Raw genomic sequence first — 16,825 nt, 5'->3', positions numbered from 1 at the left:
ATGGAATTCAATTCTATGGGGCAATGCATTGGGGAGAATTCGACAGACTTTTCGAATAATATAGGCCGTTATGCGATGGCACACGTGCCACCTTTCTATTCTTCTTGGAGAAAGGTACCGACGGAGTTGCTTGAACTTATTTGACATCTCCTCAAAGTTGTTTAAATATTCTATTGATTAGTTGTAATAATTATGAATATTTTTCATTATATTATAATTGATTTATTTGTTCATATTTTGACAGTCCCGTTATGACATTTCTGAGGACCACAAAAGTTCTGCCTACAGAAAGCCGGCCATGCATGGAGAGATTGAAAATATCGATTGGGAAAGGAATATTGCAGAGTTGGTAGTACTGATGCAGAGCAAAAGTTGAATAAGCCCAAAAGTAGATGAATCAAACAGGATGATTAGGAGAAATTTGTCGATTTAAAATCGACATCGACTGACCAAGAAAAGTGTGACAAAATGAAAAAGCTTCGTAAGAAAAATAGAACTCCACACACAGCCGGTAGAAAGGGTATAGCAAAAAAGACAGAAGAAATGGTAAGTATTAATCTAATTATTAATTTATATATTCTGTTTCAAATGTTCATTAATTTGTATTGCTTTTTATTGATGCATTTTTGCTTTTTAATATTTTGCACATTTTTGATGTGGTACATTTTTTGTCTAAACAGAAAAAATATAAGACAGGTGGTTAGCAGCCCACAAGAACAGAGCTCTTCATCGATAATCATACGAGGAGTGATGGTAGTGCTCTCACTCCTGAGTTGGCCAAATCCCTTGTAAGTGATGTCATTTTTTTGGTCAAATTGTTTATTTTTATGTTTGATTATGCAAATTAATTATGTTTTCTAAATGCATTGGTTTTCATTATTTTGTAGGGTCAATTAAACAATCTTATTAAAGAAGATCCTAGCTTTACCTATAAAGATATTGACCATGATCCTATTTCCATTGTATGTATGATTTATATTATTTAATTTTAATTTTTTATTTACATACATTATATTAATTGTAGTTGTGCATAGGTGTTTGGAAAATATGGAAAAGGTAGAGTAAGAGGTATGGGATGTGGAGTTTCAAAGATTTCATTACGTTATACAACTCAAAGTCGGAATTATATGGATAAGTTTGAAAGAGACATGGTTAATTTAACTCAATTATTTCATGCACTAATAAAAGATAAGAAGAAGAAAAAGAAGAACACGAACAAGCACAAGAAGAAAAAATCATCTACATATAAAGTTAGAGGTCTTTCTACTCAAGTAAAATGTAAAAACACTTTAGCTTTAGAGATTCTTCATTTAATTTTTTATTAATATTTAATTCATATAAATGATGGATTTTAGCATACATATCTAATCATAAACAATAATTTTATAGGTGACATCGAATTCCACAATTCCTAATAGGCGAGGAGGTAAAGAACCAATATCAGAACCATTACCATCCTTGAATAATGGTAGGGTATGCTTATTGATGAACTTTAGAAGGAATGCGATCTATGCCAAAGGAGCACTAGTAGATCCTGAGAAACCAGATATGGAGTATTATTCAATTTGTATCGATGAGATCATTGACTCTTCGACTGAGCTAATGGATAGAGATGGACCCCAAGGGACTTTACTTGATATTCGTGTATTTTGATGATGAGGTAATTTCCATAAATGTTGGATAGATGGTTACCTTTATTTATATAGAATTTTATATCACTAACATTCAGGTTCTTTTAGATCTATTGAAGGTGCACATACCATCTAGGATCCTTAGCAATTAGTGAACTATGCCCACCATTTTGATGAAAATGTATCTCAGACTTGCACCTTTGTATTTGGGCAGTGGAATGATGATGTGATAGGACGAGGATGATTGCTACACTTCACTATTTTGCTAACTTAACCTTTGCTTTATAGAATTTACTAATAATAACTTTTTTTTTTATTTTTTTTATTTTATAATTTCCTTCAAAATTGGATTACATTTTTTTCTCTTCTATCTATTGTATAGCATTGAGTATGTGATTTATAAATACAAGTATACTTTTTTATTTGTTTAAAACTAATGCTGGAACTAACTCTTACTTTCTTGAACCTCTTAAGGTTGGACAAGACAAAGTTCCATGTCATTAGAGCTTTCCTCTTTGCTGCTCAATCGGCCCTACTACATCCAACAGCAGTTGTAAAGACAAGAATGCAAGTTGATGGATCCAGGATATCCCACATGCATGGAATGTCAGTATTTAGACATCTATTGAAAACTGATGGTATCCCTGGCATTTTCAGAGGTTTTGGTACAGCAGCTATTGGGTCATTGCCGGGTAGGGTCTTAGCCTTGACATCGCTTGAAGTATCAAAAGATACAATGCTAAAGTACACTGAAGATTTTGGTATGCCTGAAACCACACGGATTGGTATTGCAAATGGGGTCGCAGGCATGCTGTCAAATCTAGCCTCTTGTGCGTACTATGTGCCTTTGGATGTGGTAAGTCCACTATTCTTGCTTCTTGGTTCTTCTTCAATTAGAGAATGTAAAAGACTATTAATGTCAATGTAGTTGCAATATTTTAGAACCATAGAAGGTCACGCAGTGCATGCAATTGGTCCATTAATTGGATAACATTTTTTCTCAGATTTGCCAGAGGCTAATGGTCCAAGGCCTACCGGGGACTACGGTCTGTAATGGGCCATTTGATGTAGTCCGTAAAGTGGTCAGGGTTGAGGGTTTTCGTGGTTTGTATAGAGGGTTTGGATTAACAGCAGTGACTCAAACGCCAGCATCAGCACTTTGGTGGGGTGTCTATTGGGTATTTGGATATCGAGTTTCAATGTTGGTGGATGAATTGTGGACCCAAAGGTGGCTAGATACTTAATTGTAAAGTCTAAAAACTTGGACCCAAACCAAGTTATATGTCTTGAATATTGATGGTGTTCCTGTTCAAAGTCAAAGTCATAACAAAGGTTTTAAAGAGTCCATTATAATGGTGCAACGGTTGATAAAGAAACAACGCCAAGTGACTCACAAATAATATTAAGGGAAAATTACTTGAAGGACCCTGGTGGAGGAATTTCATTTTAATTAATCCATGAGTTTTGAGTGGTTGCTTGATGGTCCATTTATTAATATTTCTATTTCTTAATGGTCCCTCAACCTCATCTCAAGTTATAATATTTTTGAAAAACCCAACTTAGGTTTTTCAACGACGATTTTAATCATATTTGATGATTTTTTTTATCGTGAATGATGAACGAAAATAATATACTTCTAATTTTGAACACTTCGATGTGTTTTTTGCATTTATTTCGATGATTTATAATAAAAAATAAATAATGAAATTGAGATTCAAACAAATTTATACACTGTCCAGCTCACCAATTGTTTGTTGTTCTAAACCTAAAAGAATTGTTTGTTCACATATCTTTATTGTATAATATGATTTTGAAAGATTATTTTTTTCTTTTTTTGTATATTTTTGTTACGGTACTTTTGGGATATTCCAATTGGTCTGGTAATTTTCAATATCATTAATATAATATTTTTCATGTTAAAAACATCTAGATTTTTTGAATCTTAACTTGTTTTTCTTGAAATAAATTTGATTAAAGAATTCATTTTTAATTAGAAGATTAACAATTCTCGAATTGTCAACGATTTATTCCCATAGTACGGTTATTTATTAGACGGGACGTTAAACTTTTAATTTAACATTAAGTTTATAGTCATCGGAATTTTAGGTTATAACAGAATTCAATCATGAACCTTTAGAAATTTTTAATATTATCTTTGGTATAAAAGGGATTTAACTCAATCGTTGGTAAGTTGAAACTTTTATGTCTCAATACCTATCTTTAGGGATCGAGAGACATCTTTTAGTTACCTTGAAAAATAAAATTTCAAAATGAACGTGGCTCTTATACCTTGAAAGATAAAACGCCCCCAACACATATAGATTTAATCTTAATATCATAACTATCATTTTTGTCAAAACGAATAAAATTTTCACTTTAAGAAAAATGACGAATAAGAAACGACTTGTTAAAACGGGTTTTAGTCATTTTTCCTTTAATTAAAAACGGTTCGGATCCGTTTCACTATCGAAAGCCGTTTCCCAAAGGTGCTTTAATTTATGTTACAAATATTTGGATAAATCATTAAGGTCTCATATTCGAACAAGAACGAACAAATCATAAAGCTACATCGTTAACAAACGATTTTTCCTATTTTTCGATTTTAAATCGATTTCTCCAATTTTCGATTTTGACATGGAAATCAACTAGTCTCCCATCTTCGATTTCGTCCCAAAACCCTCTCATCTTCGATTTCGACATGGAAATCAACTACCTAGTAAACCATCAAGCTCACTTCTGATCTCTGTTTCTCAAACCCTAACCATCTTCGATTTCATCACAAAACCCTGACCATCTTTAATTTTGAGAAGTAAATCAGCTAGCAAATCAGGCTTTACAGCCGTTGAAGCCATAAAAGAGAATATATTGAAGATAAACCTGAACTGTGCACTTTTCTTTCTCCAACCGACTCATAATGTAAGAAATTTAGATAATTTCTTCTTATTGTTTTACATAAATTGTTGCTTGTGAATCTAAATTAAATTTGCTCAATTTTCTTCAATCAATCCATGATAAACCATAGTTGATCGTCCTCGAGCTAGAAATGCATTCTAACTCGACAGTTTTTTATTTAATTGGTATTGTTTTTATTTTAACCCTATAATCTGCTGTGTTTCCCAACTCTGACCTAAAATTTCTATTTAATTTTTTTATTTGTGGACCAAATTAGATCGATTAGTTTGCAATTTTATTTTTCTTTTGCATTCTTGTCTACCCCAATTTCGGTAGATGGTCAGGAATTTAGTGTGTTTTTGAGATTTAGAAAAATAATAATTATTATTAATGTTTTGGCAGAAAATTCAGTTTTTTTTTTATTTTATTTAATTGAGTATTAGAGTTTTGGGAGAAAATTAGGCAAATTTCTATGAGAAAAATTAGGTTGTTGGTCCTAGGTTTCGATAGAGAGTGAAGAATCGAGGTTCTTATTTGAAAAGTTTTTAGAGAAAAAGAAACAAGGCCTTTTGGGGTTTTTGATCCTCCAATTTAAATTTCCACATATTTACCTTTATGGTACGACACTGAACTAGGTACTTCTTGCATTCTATGGAATTCAAGTTGATTCTTGAGTTTATTGTTGATTTTCCCTTTCAATCATAAATATCTATATATTTTTGCTACTCATTCAAGGTTGATCCTTTAGTTAAAGTTAGTTGGTCTCAAAAATTATTATACGTTGCTTTGTTTGAGGTGGTCTTCTCGACCCCCGTTTTCTTGCATCAAAATATCTTTACCTATAAAAAAATAAAAAATAATAAAAAAATAAAAAAATTATTGTATGATGCCGGTCAATTAATGAGTTTGGAGACTAAGGGTACGTTTGCTTGCATGGAAAATCAGGCGGAAATTGCAATTCCATGGAAAATTGTTATTTTCAAGTGTTTGGTATGTCAAAAATTAGAAAATTACGGGGAAAATGATTTGGCAACACACGCGATTTTCCTTCGTTAGCAATGAATCACTTTCTTACCCTTCCCCCCTAGGAAAATGATTCGCCGTCACATGTAACATTCAAAATTTTAAAAATTATGTTTTATTTGTAAAATAAATATTTAAATTGGGTGATTAAAAAATAATAATAAGATCATAGTTTTATTTGTAAAATAAATATTTAAATTGTTAAAAATTGATTATTTTTCAAAAAAAAAATTAAAATTAGCTTTGTCTATCGTTTTTTAATTTCTGATTAAATAATTAATTTTAAATTATTTCAATATTTTTTTTGTAAATAAAAATAGAGAACTACTCTTGGCACCCCAACTTTTATTGATTACACCCCATAAAAAATCATAAATAAAAGTGGTGGAGCCAATAGAAACTCTCTCAATTTTTTGCTAGATTGTTATCTATTTTCTTATTTTTTTAAGAATTTTATATGAATTTAATCATAATTGTAAACAACTAGTAAATTTTTTGAATGAGTGTTATAATGTTGAGATTATAATTTATGCCAAACCTTTGTAATTTTTGAAGAGTGTGTTTTAATATTTAATTTGGGTTTGATAAATAATTTAAGAAATTGGGGTGTAACAATTAAAATTTGGTGTGCCAATAGTAGCTCTCTAATAATTTAAGAAATTGGGGTATAATTCAAATTTTTCACAAAAAAATGATTTTTATATAGTTATCCTAGAAGTTAAATTAAAATAATATTTTTTTATGCAACTCCAACAACAAAAACAATTTTCCGCGAAATTTTCCATGATGTGCTCAAACAGTAGAAAATGATTTGCCTGACAAATCAATTGCCTGGCAAATGTATTTTCTCTGTTATCAAACACACTTAAGTACATTTAATGTAACTTTGAAATCTGAACTCATTTGTTGCAATGTGGTAGGTATTTCATACTAAATTGCATTGACTGTTTAGACCGTACAAAGGTTTCACTGGTAAGTTAAATTCATTTTAGCTTAATATTCTCCATAGGTGTAGATAGCTAATAATATTATTTTGTTATATTTATTTATTTGTTTTTCGACACGTGGTAACAATAAAATGACTAAGATTTCAATATTTTCTTTTCATGTATTTTATCCTTTATGTTGGATTGTACATCCTTTTTTTTTCTTTCTTTTTTGTTAGGCCTTGCTTGGTACAAATCTCTTGTATTTTTGGTAATACTCATGAATTGCCATTGTTTTTTAGGTTCATTTTTGGATCATTATTTAATTGGGTTTTACTTACCGATGCCACTTCTTTAGAACAAGTAAAAGTTGGGTGCCAATATAAGCTCTCTCTTATTATTTGTTTTGCTAGATTTCTATTTTTGGGTTTAAGATTTTGTATGAGCCTAATCATAATTGTAAACAAAGGATTTTGTATGTAAGTCAGTTGATTTCTTATGTGTAGAATTTTACGACTTTTTGGAAAAAATTATGCCGAGAGTAATGGCATCCCTATAGTCCTAAGCCCACCAAAGGATTAAGAAATTATTGAATCAAACATATATGTTTTTCAATATATATGAAAATAGACAACCCTATTAGGCTTGGATATATAATTAAAATTTCTTAGCAAATCGATACCTATTTAATACGAATCCAACTCAAACCCAATCAACAAAACTAAGACATCTTCATATTAACTCTTTATTAAGATAATTAACACTCTATGCGTGTGATGTGCGGGTTCTTCCGTCCCCCTAGTTGGACATAAGTTTGAACACCCTCATCATAAAAAAAATAAAAAATAAAAACGATAACTTATTAAAACATCATTAGTAATTAGTTAGCTAGTTTGTTAGTTAGTTAATAAGCTAATTTGTTAGTTGTAACTACTTTCTCTGTTTTTTATTGTTTAGCTTAGCTATATATTGCGGAAGCATCTCGTGTAATGAAGAAGTGTTTTTGAATGAGAAAGTACACTTCTTCTTCATTGTTCTTAAAATGGCATTAGAGCATTATTGCTTGGCACTGCGCGTTCTCTTCTAGATCTAAAGTTGTTTGATCTTTTTTTCGGTCTATTATTCTAGTTTCTTCTATATTTTTGAGCGTTTCTTCTCCTTGGTTGTTTGAGTGTTTCTTCTGCATTCTCGTTTCCATGGAGTCGATTGGTTTTGGAGGGATCGTCTGCCATTGATAAAGCTTCGAGTCCTTATTTTCTTCATCATTCAGATAGTCCAGGTTTATTCTGATGTCACAAGCTTTGATTAGAGATAACTACGCCTCCTGGAGTCGAGCAATGATGATCGCCTTGTCGGTGAAGAACAAGCTGGGCCTCATTGATGGATCTCCATTACCAAACCTGAAGGTAATAATCTTAATCTCCTTAACTCCTGGATTAGGAATAATAATGTCGTCATCTCTTGAATACTTAATTCTGTTTCCAAAGAGATCTCTGCGAGTGTGATTTATGCTGAATCTGCTTATGAGATTTGGAATGATCTCAAAGATCGATTTCAGCAAAGAAATGGACTTATGATTTTTCAGTTAAGGTGTGAGTTAATGAATCTAGTCCAAGATCAAAGTTCTGTCAGCATTTATTTCACTAAGCTGAAGACTATATGGGAGGAGTTGAATAACTATAGACCTATATGCTCGTGTGGAAAATGTACTTGTGGTAGAGTCAAAGATCTGATTTCACACTTCCAGATGGAGTATATCATGTCCTTTCTTATGGGGCTACATGATTTTTTTTCTCAATTTCGTGGTTAATTACTTCTTATGGATCCCCTTCCGCCTATAAATAAGGTGTTTGCTTTAGTGTCCCAAGAGGAACACCAACGAAAAATTGGAGTTCATAGTAATACTAGTTCTAATTCAGCAAACAGTATGGCTTTTACTGTTAAGAATGATAATAATAGTAAAAGGAATAATAGTCGAAGTCAAAATTTTGGTTGTTACAGAGGTCAAAGAAAAGATAAGCCGCTTTGTACACATTGCAATCTCCATGGTCACACTGTTGAAAGATGCTATAAGTTTTATGGCTATCCATCTGGTTTTAAATCAAGGCAGAAAGATAATTTTTCACAGTCTAATATGGTGGCTATTAATCAAGTTTCTAGTCACTCTTCTTGTAATTCAGAAGTCAAGGCAGATCTACAAAGCAATATTGGGAGTTTCTTGCAAAATCTCAACAATGATCAATGTCAACAATTGATGTATTTACTTTCAAGTCAGTTGACAGCCACTATTAAGACTACTAATGAGGAGGTTCCCTCTACTTCTTACACTAAAGGTATATGTTTCTCAGTATCTTTAAATCTTGTATTTTCTTCCACTCACTATTGTATAGTTGATTCGGGAGCTACTCAACACATATGTTCGCATGCTACCAATTTTATTTCTATGAAGTCCATTCAGAATTCATTTGTCACCTTACCAAATCACACTCGTATACCAATCAATTACAGTGGAGATGTTAGGCTAGTTTCTTGCTTGTTCTCAAAGATGTATTATTTGTACCACAGTTCAAGTTCAACTTGATTTTTGTGGGTGCTCTTACCAAAGATTCCCACCGTAGAGTTGGTTTTCTTTCTGGTTGCTTCATGATTCAGGATGTTCCCAGCAAGAAAATGATTAGCAAGGGTGAGAAGATTGAAGGCTTATATGTTCTAGATAGTGGAACTTTAGTTTCTAATTCTACAATGTACATAAACAATTTGTCTGCTCATACATGGCACAATAGACTTGGCCATTTGTCCTCTAGGCAATTGGATAATTTGAAAGACCATTTAAACTGTGATGCTTCGAAGTTCAATAAGGCTCCTTGTTATGTTTGTCCTTTAACTAAACAAAGAAGATTATCTTTTATTTCTAATAATTATATGTCTCAATTTTCGTTTGATTTGGTTCACTGTGATATTTAGGGGCCATATCATATCTCATCTTATGCTGGCTATAGGTGCTTTGCTACCTTAGTTGATGATTGTACATGGTTCACATGGATATTTTTACTTAAGCAAAAATCTGATGTCAGCAGTATTATTCCCAAATTTTTCAATATGATGGTAAATCAATTCAATGCTAAGATCAAGATTTTTAGATATGATAATGCATGGGAGTTAGCATTTCCTAAATTTTTTAATGAAAAATGAGTTCTTCATCAATTTCTTTGTGTGGACACTCCACAACAAAATGCAGTTATCAAAAGAAAACATCAGCATTTACTCAATATTGCCAAGGTTTTATTCTTTCAGTCCTGAGTTCCTATTCAATTATGGACTGAATGTATTCTTACAGCCACATACATCATCAATAGAACTCCTTCACCTCTATTACATCAAAAGACTCCTTATGAAGCTCTGCATCAAAATGATGTTGATTACTCATTTTTTAGAGCATTTGGATGTCTTGCTTTTGCTTCCACTCTTAAGGCTCATTGTACCGAGTTCCAACCAAGGTCTAGGATATGTATTTTTTTGGGATATCCTTCTGGTATAAAAGACTACAAACTCTATGACATTCAAACTAAACAGGTTTTTATTTCAAGGAATGTAATTTTTCATGAGGATATATTTCCATTCCATTCAATTGTCACTCCTAATATACTCATTGATCCTTTTCCTAACCTTATATTACCTATGTCTTCTCTTGATATTACCATCTAACACAAAGATCCACCCACATCTGTTTTATCAGATTCATCACTAATTTCAAAAAATGAAGACTTTGTTGTACTAGAATTGGCTTCTTCTGAGGTTATTTCTCTTAGGAAGTCTTCATGAGTTTCTAAAATTCCTTCCTATTTTCGTGATTTTTATTGCAGTTTATTGATGCATCATGAGTTGTCTTCCTGCACCACCTCATATCCATTATCCAAGTATTTGTCCTATGATTCCTTATTTCCATCTCACAAGGAATTTGTCTTGACTGTTTCTTCTCATTATGAACCACAATATTACCACCAAGCTATCAAATTCCCACAATGGAGGAAACTATGCAAGCAAAGTTAGATCCCATGAAATTCAACAAAACTTGGACAGTTGTTTCTTTGCCTCAAGGAATACACTCTATTGGCTGTAAGTGGATTTACAAGGTTAAGTATAATTCAGATGGTAATCTAGAGAAACACAAAGCCCGTTTAGTTGCTAAGAGTTATAATCAGCAAGAAGGTGTTGATTTCATTGAAACCTTCTCACCAGTAGCAAAGTTAGTTACTGTCAAAGTCTTATTGGCACTTGCTATAAGTCAACATTGGCATCTTACTCAGCTAGATGTTAATAATGCGTTTCTTAATGGAGATTTATTTGAAGAAGTGTACATGGATCTTCCTCTTGGTTATAAGAGTAAGGTGGAGAATTTATAACATGGTGAAAGGCTTGTTTGCAGTTACATAAGTCTATATATGGACTTAAGCAAGCTTCAAGGCAATGGAATTTTACTCATGCTCTTATAAAATTTGGTTTTGTTCAATCGAAGGCAGATTACTCTTTGTTTACCAAAGGATCAAGTTCATCTTTTGTTGCATTATTGGTATATGTTGATGATATAATAATTACTGGTCATAATAGTCAAATTATAGATTCTTTGAAGAGTTTTCTCCATAGTCAGTTTAAGCTTAAAGACCTAAGCCAATTGAAGTATTTTCTTGGTCTTAAAATTGCAAGATCTACTCATGGCATGGTGCTTTCTCAATGCCATTATGTTTTTCAGTTACTTGAAAATATAGGCTACTTGGCTTGTAAGCTTGCTAGTGTTCCTTTTAGATCCCAAAGTCAAGTTGAATAGCAGTGATGGTGAATAAATAATTGATATTTCTCAGTATCGCAGACTCATTGGTAGATTGTTTTACCTTTCCATTTCCAGGCCTGATATTACCTTTGTTGTACATAAACTAAGTCAGTTTTTGACTCATCCTCGAGCTCCACATGTGCAAGCAGCTCATCATTTACTTAGATATCTTAAATCAAATCTTGGCTAAGGATTATTTTTTTATTCCAATTCTTCTATTCAATTCAAGGCCTTTTTGGATGCTGAATGGGGAGCTTATTTGGATACAAGAAGATGAGTTACTGACTTTTGTGTGTTTCTTGGCGATTCTTTGATCTCTTAGAAGGTTAAAAAGCAAACAACCATATCCAGGTCTTCAGCTGAAGCAGAATATCGTGCATTGGCCTCTACCGCTAGTAAATTAATGTGGCTTCGGTAGTTATTACAAGATTCTCAATTTAATGTCTCATCTCCAGCTCTTTTGTTTTGCGATAATCAAACCGCCATACACATAGCATCTAAACCCCTTTTTCATGAACGGACAAAACACATCGAGCTTGATTGTCATTTTGTTCGGGATAAAGTTACAGATGGATTTATTCGACTTATGCAAATTAGAATTCAGCATCAACTTGCATACTTTTTTACAAAAGCTTTGCCATCCTCATTATTGATTCCACTTCTATCTAAGATGGCTGTCAAGGATCTTCACAGTCCATCTTGAGGGGGAGTATTAAGACATCATTAGTAATTAGTTAATTAGTTAATTAGTTAGTTAGTTAGTTAGTTAGTTAGTTTGTTAGTTAGTTTTTCTGTTTTTGTTATAGTTGGCACAGTTGTAACTACTTTCTCTATTTTCTATTGCTTAGCTTAGCAATATATAGTAGAAGCATCTCGTGATGAAGAAGTTTTTTTGAATGAGAAAATACATTTCTTCTTCCTTGTTCTTAAAATAACTAGCCTTTAATAGGCATATTTCCAATACAAGCATGGAGAAATGTTTTCCTTCCCTTCTACTATCATAGATACAAATAATTATACTACTAGACATTAATCTTTCTCTTAATTAACTGAAGAGAATTGGATCACGAGGTTGCTTCCGTGGCAGCAACTTTCACATCCTAACAAAAAGGTCTGAGGATCAGGTGATGGTACTGAACTGAAATTGATTGGATACACAGGTTGTTTATTTGGAAAAAAGAGTCCACAATTTTGCTCAATCCCTGCGCTCCTGAGATTCTCATTGAACATGGCAAACACATAAATCTCTATAGGCCTCCCTGACCTCTTCGGTGTACCTCCTTTCACATGGTTGATCAAATTTTGGTTGTAGGTTCGCGCATTTTCGATTGAAGTAGCAGCACCATCAGCAGAAGGCCATCCAGTCTCCGATACAACAATTTCTAAAGCCGATCCCCCGGCCTTCTCTAGAGCAGAGTAGAAAGCATCGACAATGGCATCAAAGAGGTTTCGATATTGAAATTGACCGTCTTGATTAACTATGTTCGATCTGAATAAAGCATAATCAAGAGGGGCACTTGAGGGGTTATTACTGATGTAAATTAAGTAAGGGTGCACAATGGCTAAAAGTGGTGATTGGTTGTTTACTAGGAACTCTATGATTGGGTCAATAAATGAACGCATGTCGGATCTAAAGGCACCTTGCGATGGTGGATGGGATTCACCAAGAAGACCGATGTCAATCGTAGTTGACACCTTGATTTGTTTTTGTAGGCCAGCTGATGCAATTGCATTGTAAATGTTTTGCATTGCAGGCAAAACATTGGCAGTGGTCGGGTCGTTAGGCTTTACGTTAGTACCAACTGCAATGTACTTGAACCTTACACTAGAAGTGTAGTTCCTTATATTTCTCTCGACCCAGTTATTAGCGGCGGAAGCATCAGATGCTAGACGTTGAAGGTCTTGGTTTGGCACACCAAGCATGAGTTCAATGTTGGATCCTCTAAGGGCTTGTAGAGTCGCTTGGTTAGGATCGTAAATCCTCATACTACCTATGTTCATTGATCTATATAAATCAACAACTTCCTGTGGTGGTGGCAAATTGTTCCCTAGCGTTCCGTAACAAACTCCAATGGATTGTACACCTACATCAATTCAACGAAGAATTAGACACCTTTGCCTTCCCTATACAAATGCGAGAGTATAAGCATAGTTTGGTGGTTGTGTGTTTATATATATAATAATGACTTATAGAAAAAACTCATTACCCCAATCATTTAAACACACAATCCATTGGTTGATACTTTTCCTTAGATAAGTATCTCCAAGATATGTGTTAGGACGGTACGCATAAATCGCATCAATTAGATTTTGAGTGTTGATAATATGACGCATTTTTGAGTGTTGATAATATGACGCATTTTTTGGCACATGCCCTTGACGCCCCTGACGTGTTTGCTCACAGGCCAATAGATGATTGACATGTGGTGCGAATGACATCAGCAATAGAGAGATCTTCTCTCTCTTGCCCTGCTGCCTACAGATTTATGTTTTAAGATTTCAAATCTCAAAAAGGGTCCGTTGGACCCACATTGATTATGATCCAACATCACAATCTTTTAAATTTTTTTTTAAAAAATTCATGTAAATTTATCCTCTACAACCCCATTGCATCAGATCATGTTTTTGAATGTCACAAGGTGATCAGATCAGAAAGTCAAAACTTTCTTTCACTATGGGCAGAAGAGAGAAAGGGGCATGTGCCAAAAAACCCGTCATATTATCAGAATTCTTAGATTTTGTGTTTATACAGTTGGGGTCATGTATTGTCCGATGAGTCACTAGAACCTGAACTGTATATATGTATATGGGTCGTGAAGAGTTCATCTATTCTTGTGATTTCACCAGGTCAATGGCTACGAAATATTCATGGAAAACTATAAATATTTGTCCCACCATTTAGACCCATCAAGTTTAATCCTGAGTAGCAATTTAAACTATTGGATTTGAACATATATTTCATCAATTCTGCTTTCGAATTATGCCAAAGGGAGGATTCCAATTCCATGATTAACAAAGAAAGCTACTATTGCCTCACCCACTTTTACAAACGCCACACCAACTATGTGGAATTCTTTGGGGATTTACATGGGAATTGGTGTGTGTTATTAGTAAAAGTTAGTGTGGCAATAGCAACTCTCTTTTAAAAAATGCCTAAAATCGATATCATATGACCAGAATTATCAATCAAAATTTATGTGACTAACCATAATCTAATACTTAGTGCTTCCTCTGTGATTTATACTTCTAGGCATGTCGTGGGGTAGACCTTATTTTAGAGGTAACCCAATGTACTGGTTATAGTCGATTTTCCCTCTCCACACAATAAACTTGTAGATATCCCATGTGGTGGGAAATTAAGTTTGTCTTAAAGATTACCCCATGTACTAGAGTAACCAATTATGGCCAGTTTGCCCTCCCCACACGGTACACTTAGATGTCTCGTGTGATAGGAGAGAGGTCACCCCATGTACTAGGGGAACCACGTAACCGGCTATAACTCCCCCACATGGTCTACCAAAGAAAGAAAGAAAAAAGAGAGAGAGAGAGAGACTGACTTGTAAATTCTAAGCTAGCCAATAGCAGTCCAAGAAACAGCAGAATAGCAGCCATTGAGAAGAAGCTACAATTACTTATATATCTCATCACCACCACCACCCCTTGAACCTACTTTGTCGAGAGAGGCGTGAGGCGTTCGTAATCGACGTAAGCTAGTGTATTCACCCAATCTACACAAGAGGGCATAGAAAGCTCTCGAACGAATCTGGTGGGTTGGTGTTCTTCATTGGTCTTCAAATTTCATCCCCTCTAAGGAGAGAGAGAGAGATATTGAGAGGTCCAAGATTAACACTTTCCCAGTCAATCACCCCATAGAAACTAAGACTTTCATCATCATAATTTTCACATGTACATTCCTTAATCTGTCCATTTTGAAAAGTCTTGCGTTCTTGAAGTCCTTTATTTTATGAGTACTGAGAATCTGACTTAGCCACCTGTCACGACTCTTATTTTATTTATGTTTAATTAGACTTTAGATAATATATTCAGTACTTCTTTGAAGCATTGAGTATGATGCACTTCTTTGTATACAATACATTTGGTCCATGTAACTCATCAGTCAGATTCAATGGTGAATCATGAGGCCATATAATGGAAGGACCCACTTTTTATTGTTTAAATCTTTCAATGGGATGTCACACTCTTTTGGGTTCATTAGGATTACATGATCCTATTACACCCTAAATAGTTGAAAATTTTATGCCACAAATAATCATAACAAACAATATAAATAACAAAAAAGCAAATCAGTTCTAAAGAAAGAACACGACACAAAAATTTTGTCAGTGGGCATTGATGAGATCTTTTCACTATTTCTGTGAAAATTAAGGTTACAATCTCTCGATTACACTTCTTTTAAGAAAAATATAAATCTCTCTCATTCCAATCATAAGACTTTACTATTAGGGTTGCAATTTGGACAGACTGATAGTAAGTGAAAAGAAAGGGGTAAATTCGACACGACTCTTTAATTAACACTAAGTGAAAAAATGGTTAATTTTGATGAATCTTGGTGTCAAATTTACCCATTTTTCATGTAATGAAGACCTGAAGCCGATGGGTTCAACAAGACCTCGGGTCAGGTCTCGGCATAGCTCGTTAGAGTTCGGGCCCGAATTTGGGCAAAAATAAAAATAAAAATATTGACCAAACCAAACTAGGTTGGGTTCGAGGGTAGACATCAGGTTGCCCAAATTGCCCGAATCCTAACTTAATATGATTATAATTTCACATTTCTGACTTTAGTTAATTATCATCATGTTTTTATTAACATTTGCTGGCATGGAAAATCAGGTGGAAATTGCAATTCTATGAAAAATTGTTATTTTCAAGTATTTGGTGTGTCAAAAATTAGAAAATTGCGGGGAAAATGATTTGCCAACACACGGATTTTGCTTCGTTAGCGGCAAATCATTTTCTTACGCCTCCCCTTCGGAAAATGATTTGCCATCATGTGTAACATTAACATTTTATAATAATGAATTATTTTAAATTATTAAAAATTATGTTTTATTTGTAAAATATATATTTAAATTGGGTGGTTACAAATTTTTTTTTTAATAATAATAAGACCATAGTTTTATTTGTAAAATAAATATTTAAATTGCTAAAAATTAATTATTTTTATAAAAAAAAAAATTTAATTAGCTTTGTCGATCATTTTTTAATTCTGATTAAATAATTAATTTTAAATTATTTTAATATTTGTTTTGTAAATTAAAATAGAGTGCTACTCTTGGCACCCCAACTTTTATTGATTACACCTCATAAAAATTCATAAATAAAACTGGTGGAGCCAATTGAACTCTCTCAATTTTTTGCTAGATTGTTATCCTTATTTTTTTTAGAATTTTATACGAACTTAATCATAATTATAAACAACTACTAAAATTGTTTGAACGAGTGTTATAATATTGAGATTATAATTTGTGCCAAACCTTTGTAATTTTTGAAGAGTGTGTTTTAAT

General features: G+C 33.2%; 2 protein-coding genes and 1 long non-coding RNA gene across 3 annotated transcripts; 2 read left to right on the top strand and 1 right to left on the bottom strand.

The window, feature by feature from the left end:
- The first annotated feature begins 2,067 nt into the window (after nt 1–2,067).
- Nucleotides 2,068–2,875, top strand: LOC147383982 (uncharacterized). The gene is made up of 2 exons (XM_086426241.1): nt 2,068–2,487; nt 2,636–2,875. Exons 1-2 carry the CDS (start codon nt 2,068–2,070, stop codon nt 2,873–2,875), a joined length of 660 nt encoding a protein of 219 aa, XP_086282367.1.
- A 2,849-nt stretch (nt 2,876–5,724) lies between these two features.
- LOC147383981 (uncharacterized) lies at nt 5,725–11,085 on the top strand. Its single transcript, XR_015172680.1, has 2 exons — nt 5,725–10,610; nt 10,665–11,085. It is a non-coding gene; the product is annotated as an uncharacterized LOC147383981 (long non-coding RNA).
- Nucleotides 11,086–12,341: 1,256 nt separating this feature from the next.
- LOC147383980 (glucan endo-1,3-beta-glucosidase-like) lies at nt 12,342–15,263 on the bottom strand. The gene is made up of 2 exons (XM_086425701.1): nt 14,858–15,263; nt 12,342–13,384 (listed from the first exon to the last, which is right to left on the bottom strand). Exons 1-2 carry the CDS (start codon nt 14,943–14,945, stop codon nt 12,342–12,344), a joined length of 1,131 nt encoding a protein of 376 aa, XP_086281827.1. The 5' UTR covers nt 14,946–15,263.
- Between the last annotated feature and the right edge of the window lie 1,562 nt (nt 15,264–16,825).

The sequence above is a fragment of the Akebia trifoliata genome, chromosome 15 (genome assembly GCF_017979445.1).
Source record: "Akebia trifoliata isolate Shusen 1 chromosome 15, ASM1797944v1, whole genome shotgun sequence".
Lineage (NCBI taxonomy): Eukaryota > Viridiplantae > Streptophyta > Magnoliopsida > Ranunculales > Lardizabalaceae > Akebia > Akebia trifoliata.
The sequence above is the reverse complement of the archived record's forward strand: the minus strand, read 5'-3'. Positions and strand labels throughout refer to the sequence as shown.

Coding starts and splice junctions, on each gene's coding strand:
- LOC147383982 (XM_086426241.1), top strand. CDS start 2,068: ATGCTGGAACTAACTCTTACTTTCTTGAACCTCTTAAGGTTGGACAAG. Junction 2,488..2,635: donor ACTATGTGCCTTTGGATGTG/GTAAGTCCACTA, acceptor ATTTTTTCTCAG/ATTTGCCAGAGGCTAATGGT.
- LOC147383980 (XM_086425701.1), bottom strand. CDS start 14,945: ATGAGATATATAAGTAATTGTAGCTTCTTCTCAATGGCTGCTATTCTG. Junction 13,385..14,857: donor GGCTAGCTTAGAATTTACAA/GTCAGTCTCTCT, acceptor GAATTGATGTAG/GTGTACAATCCATTGGAGTT.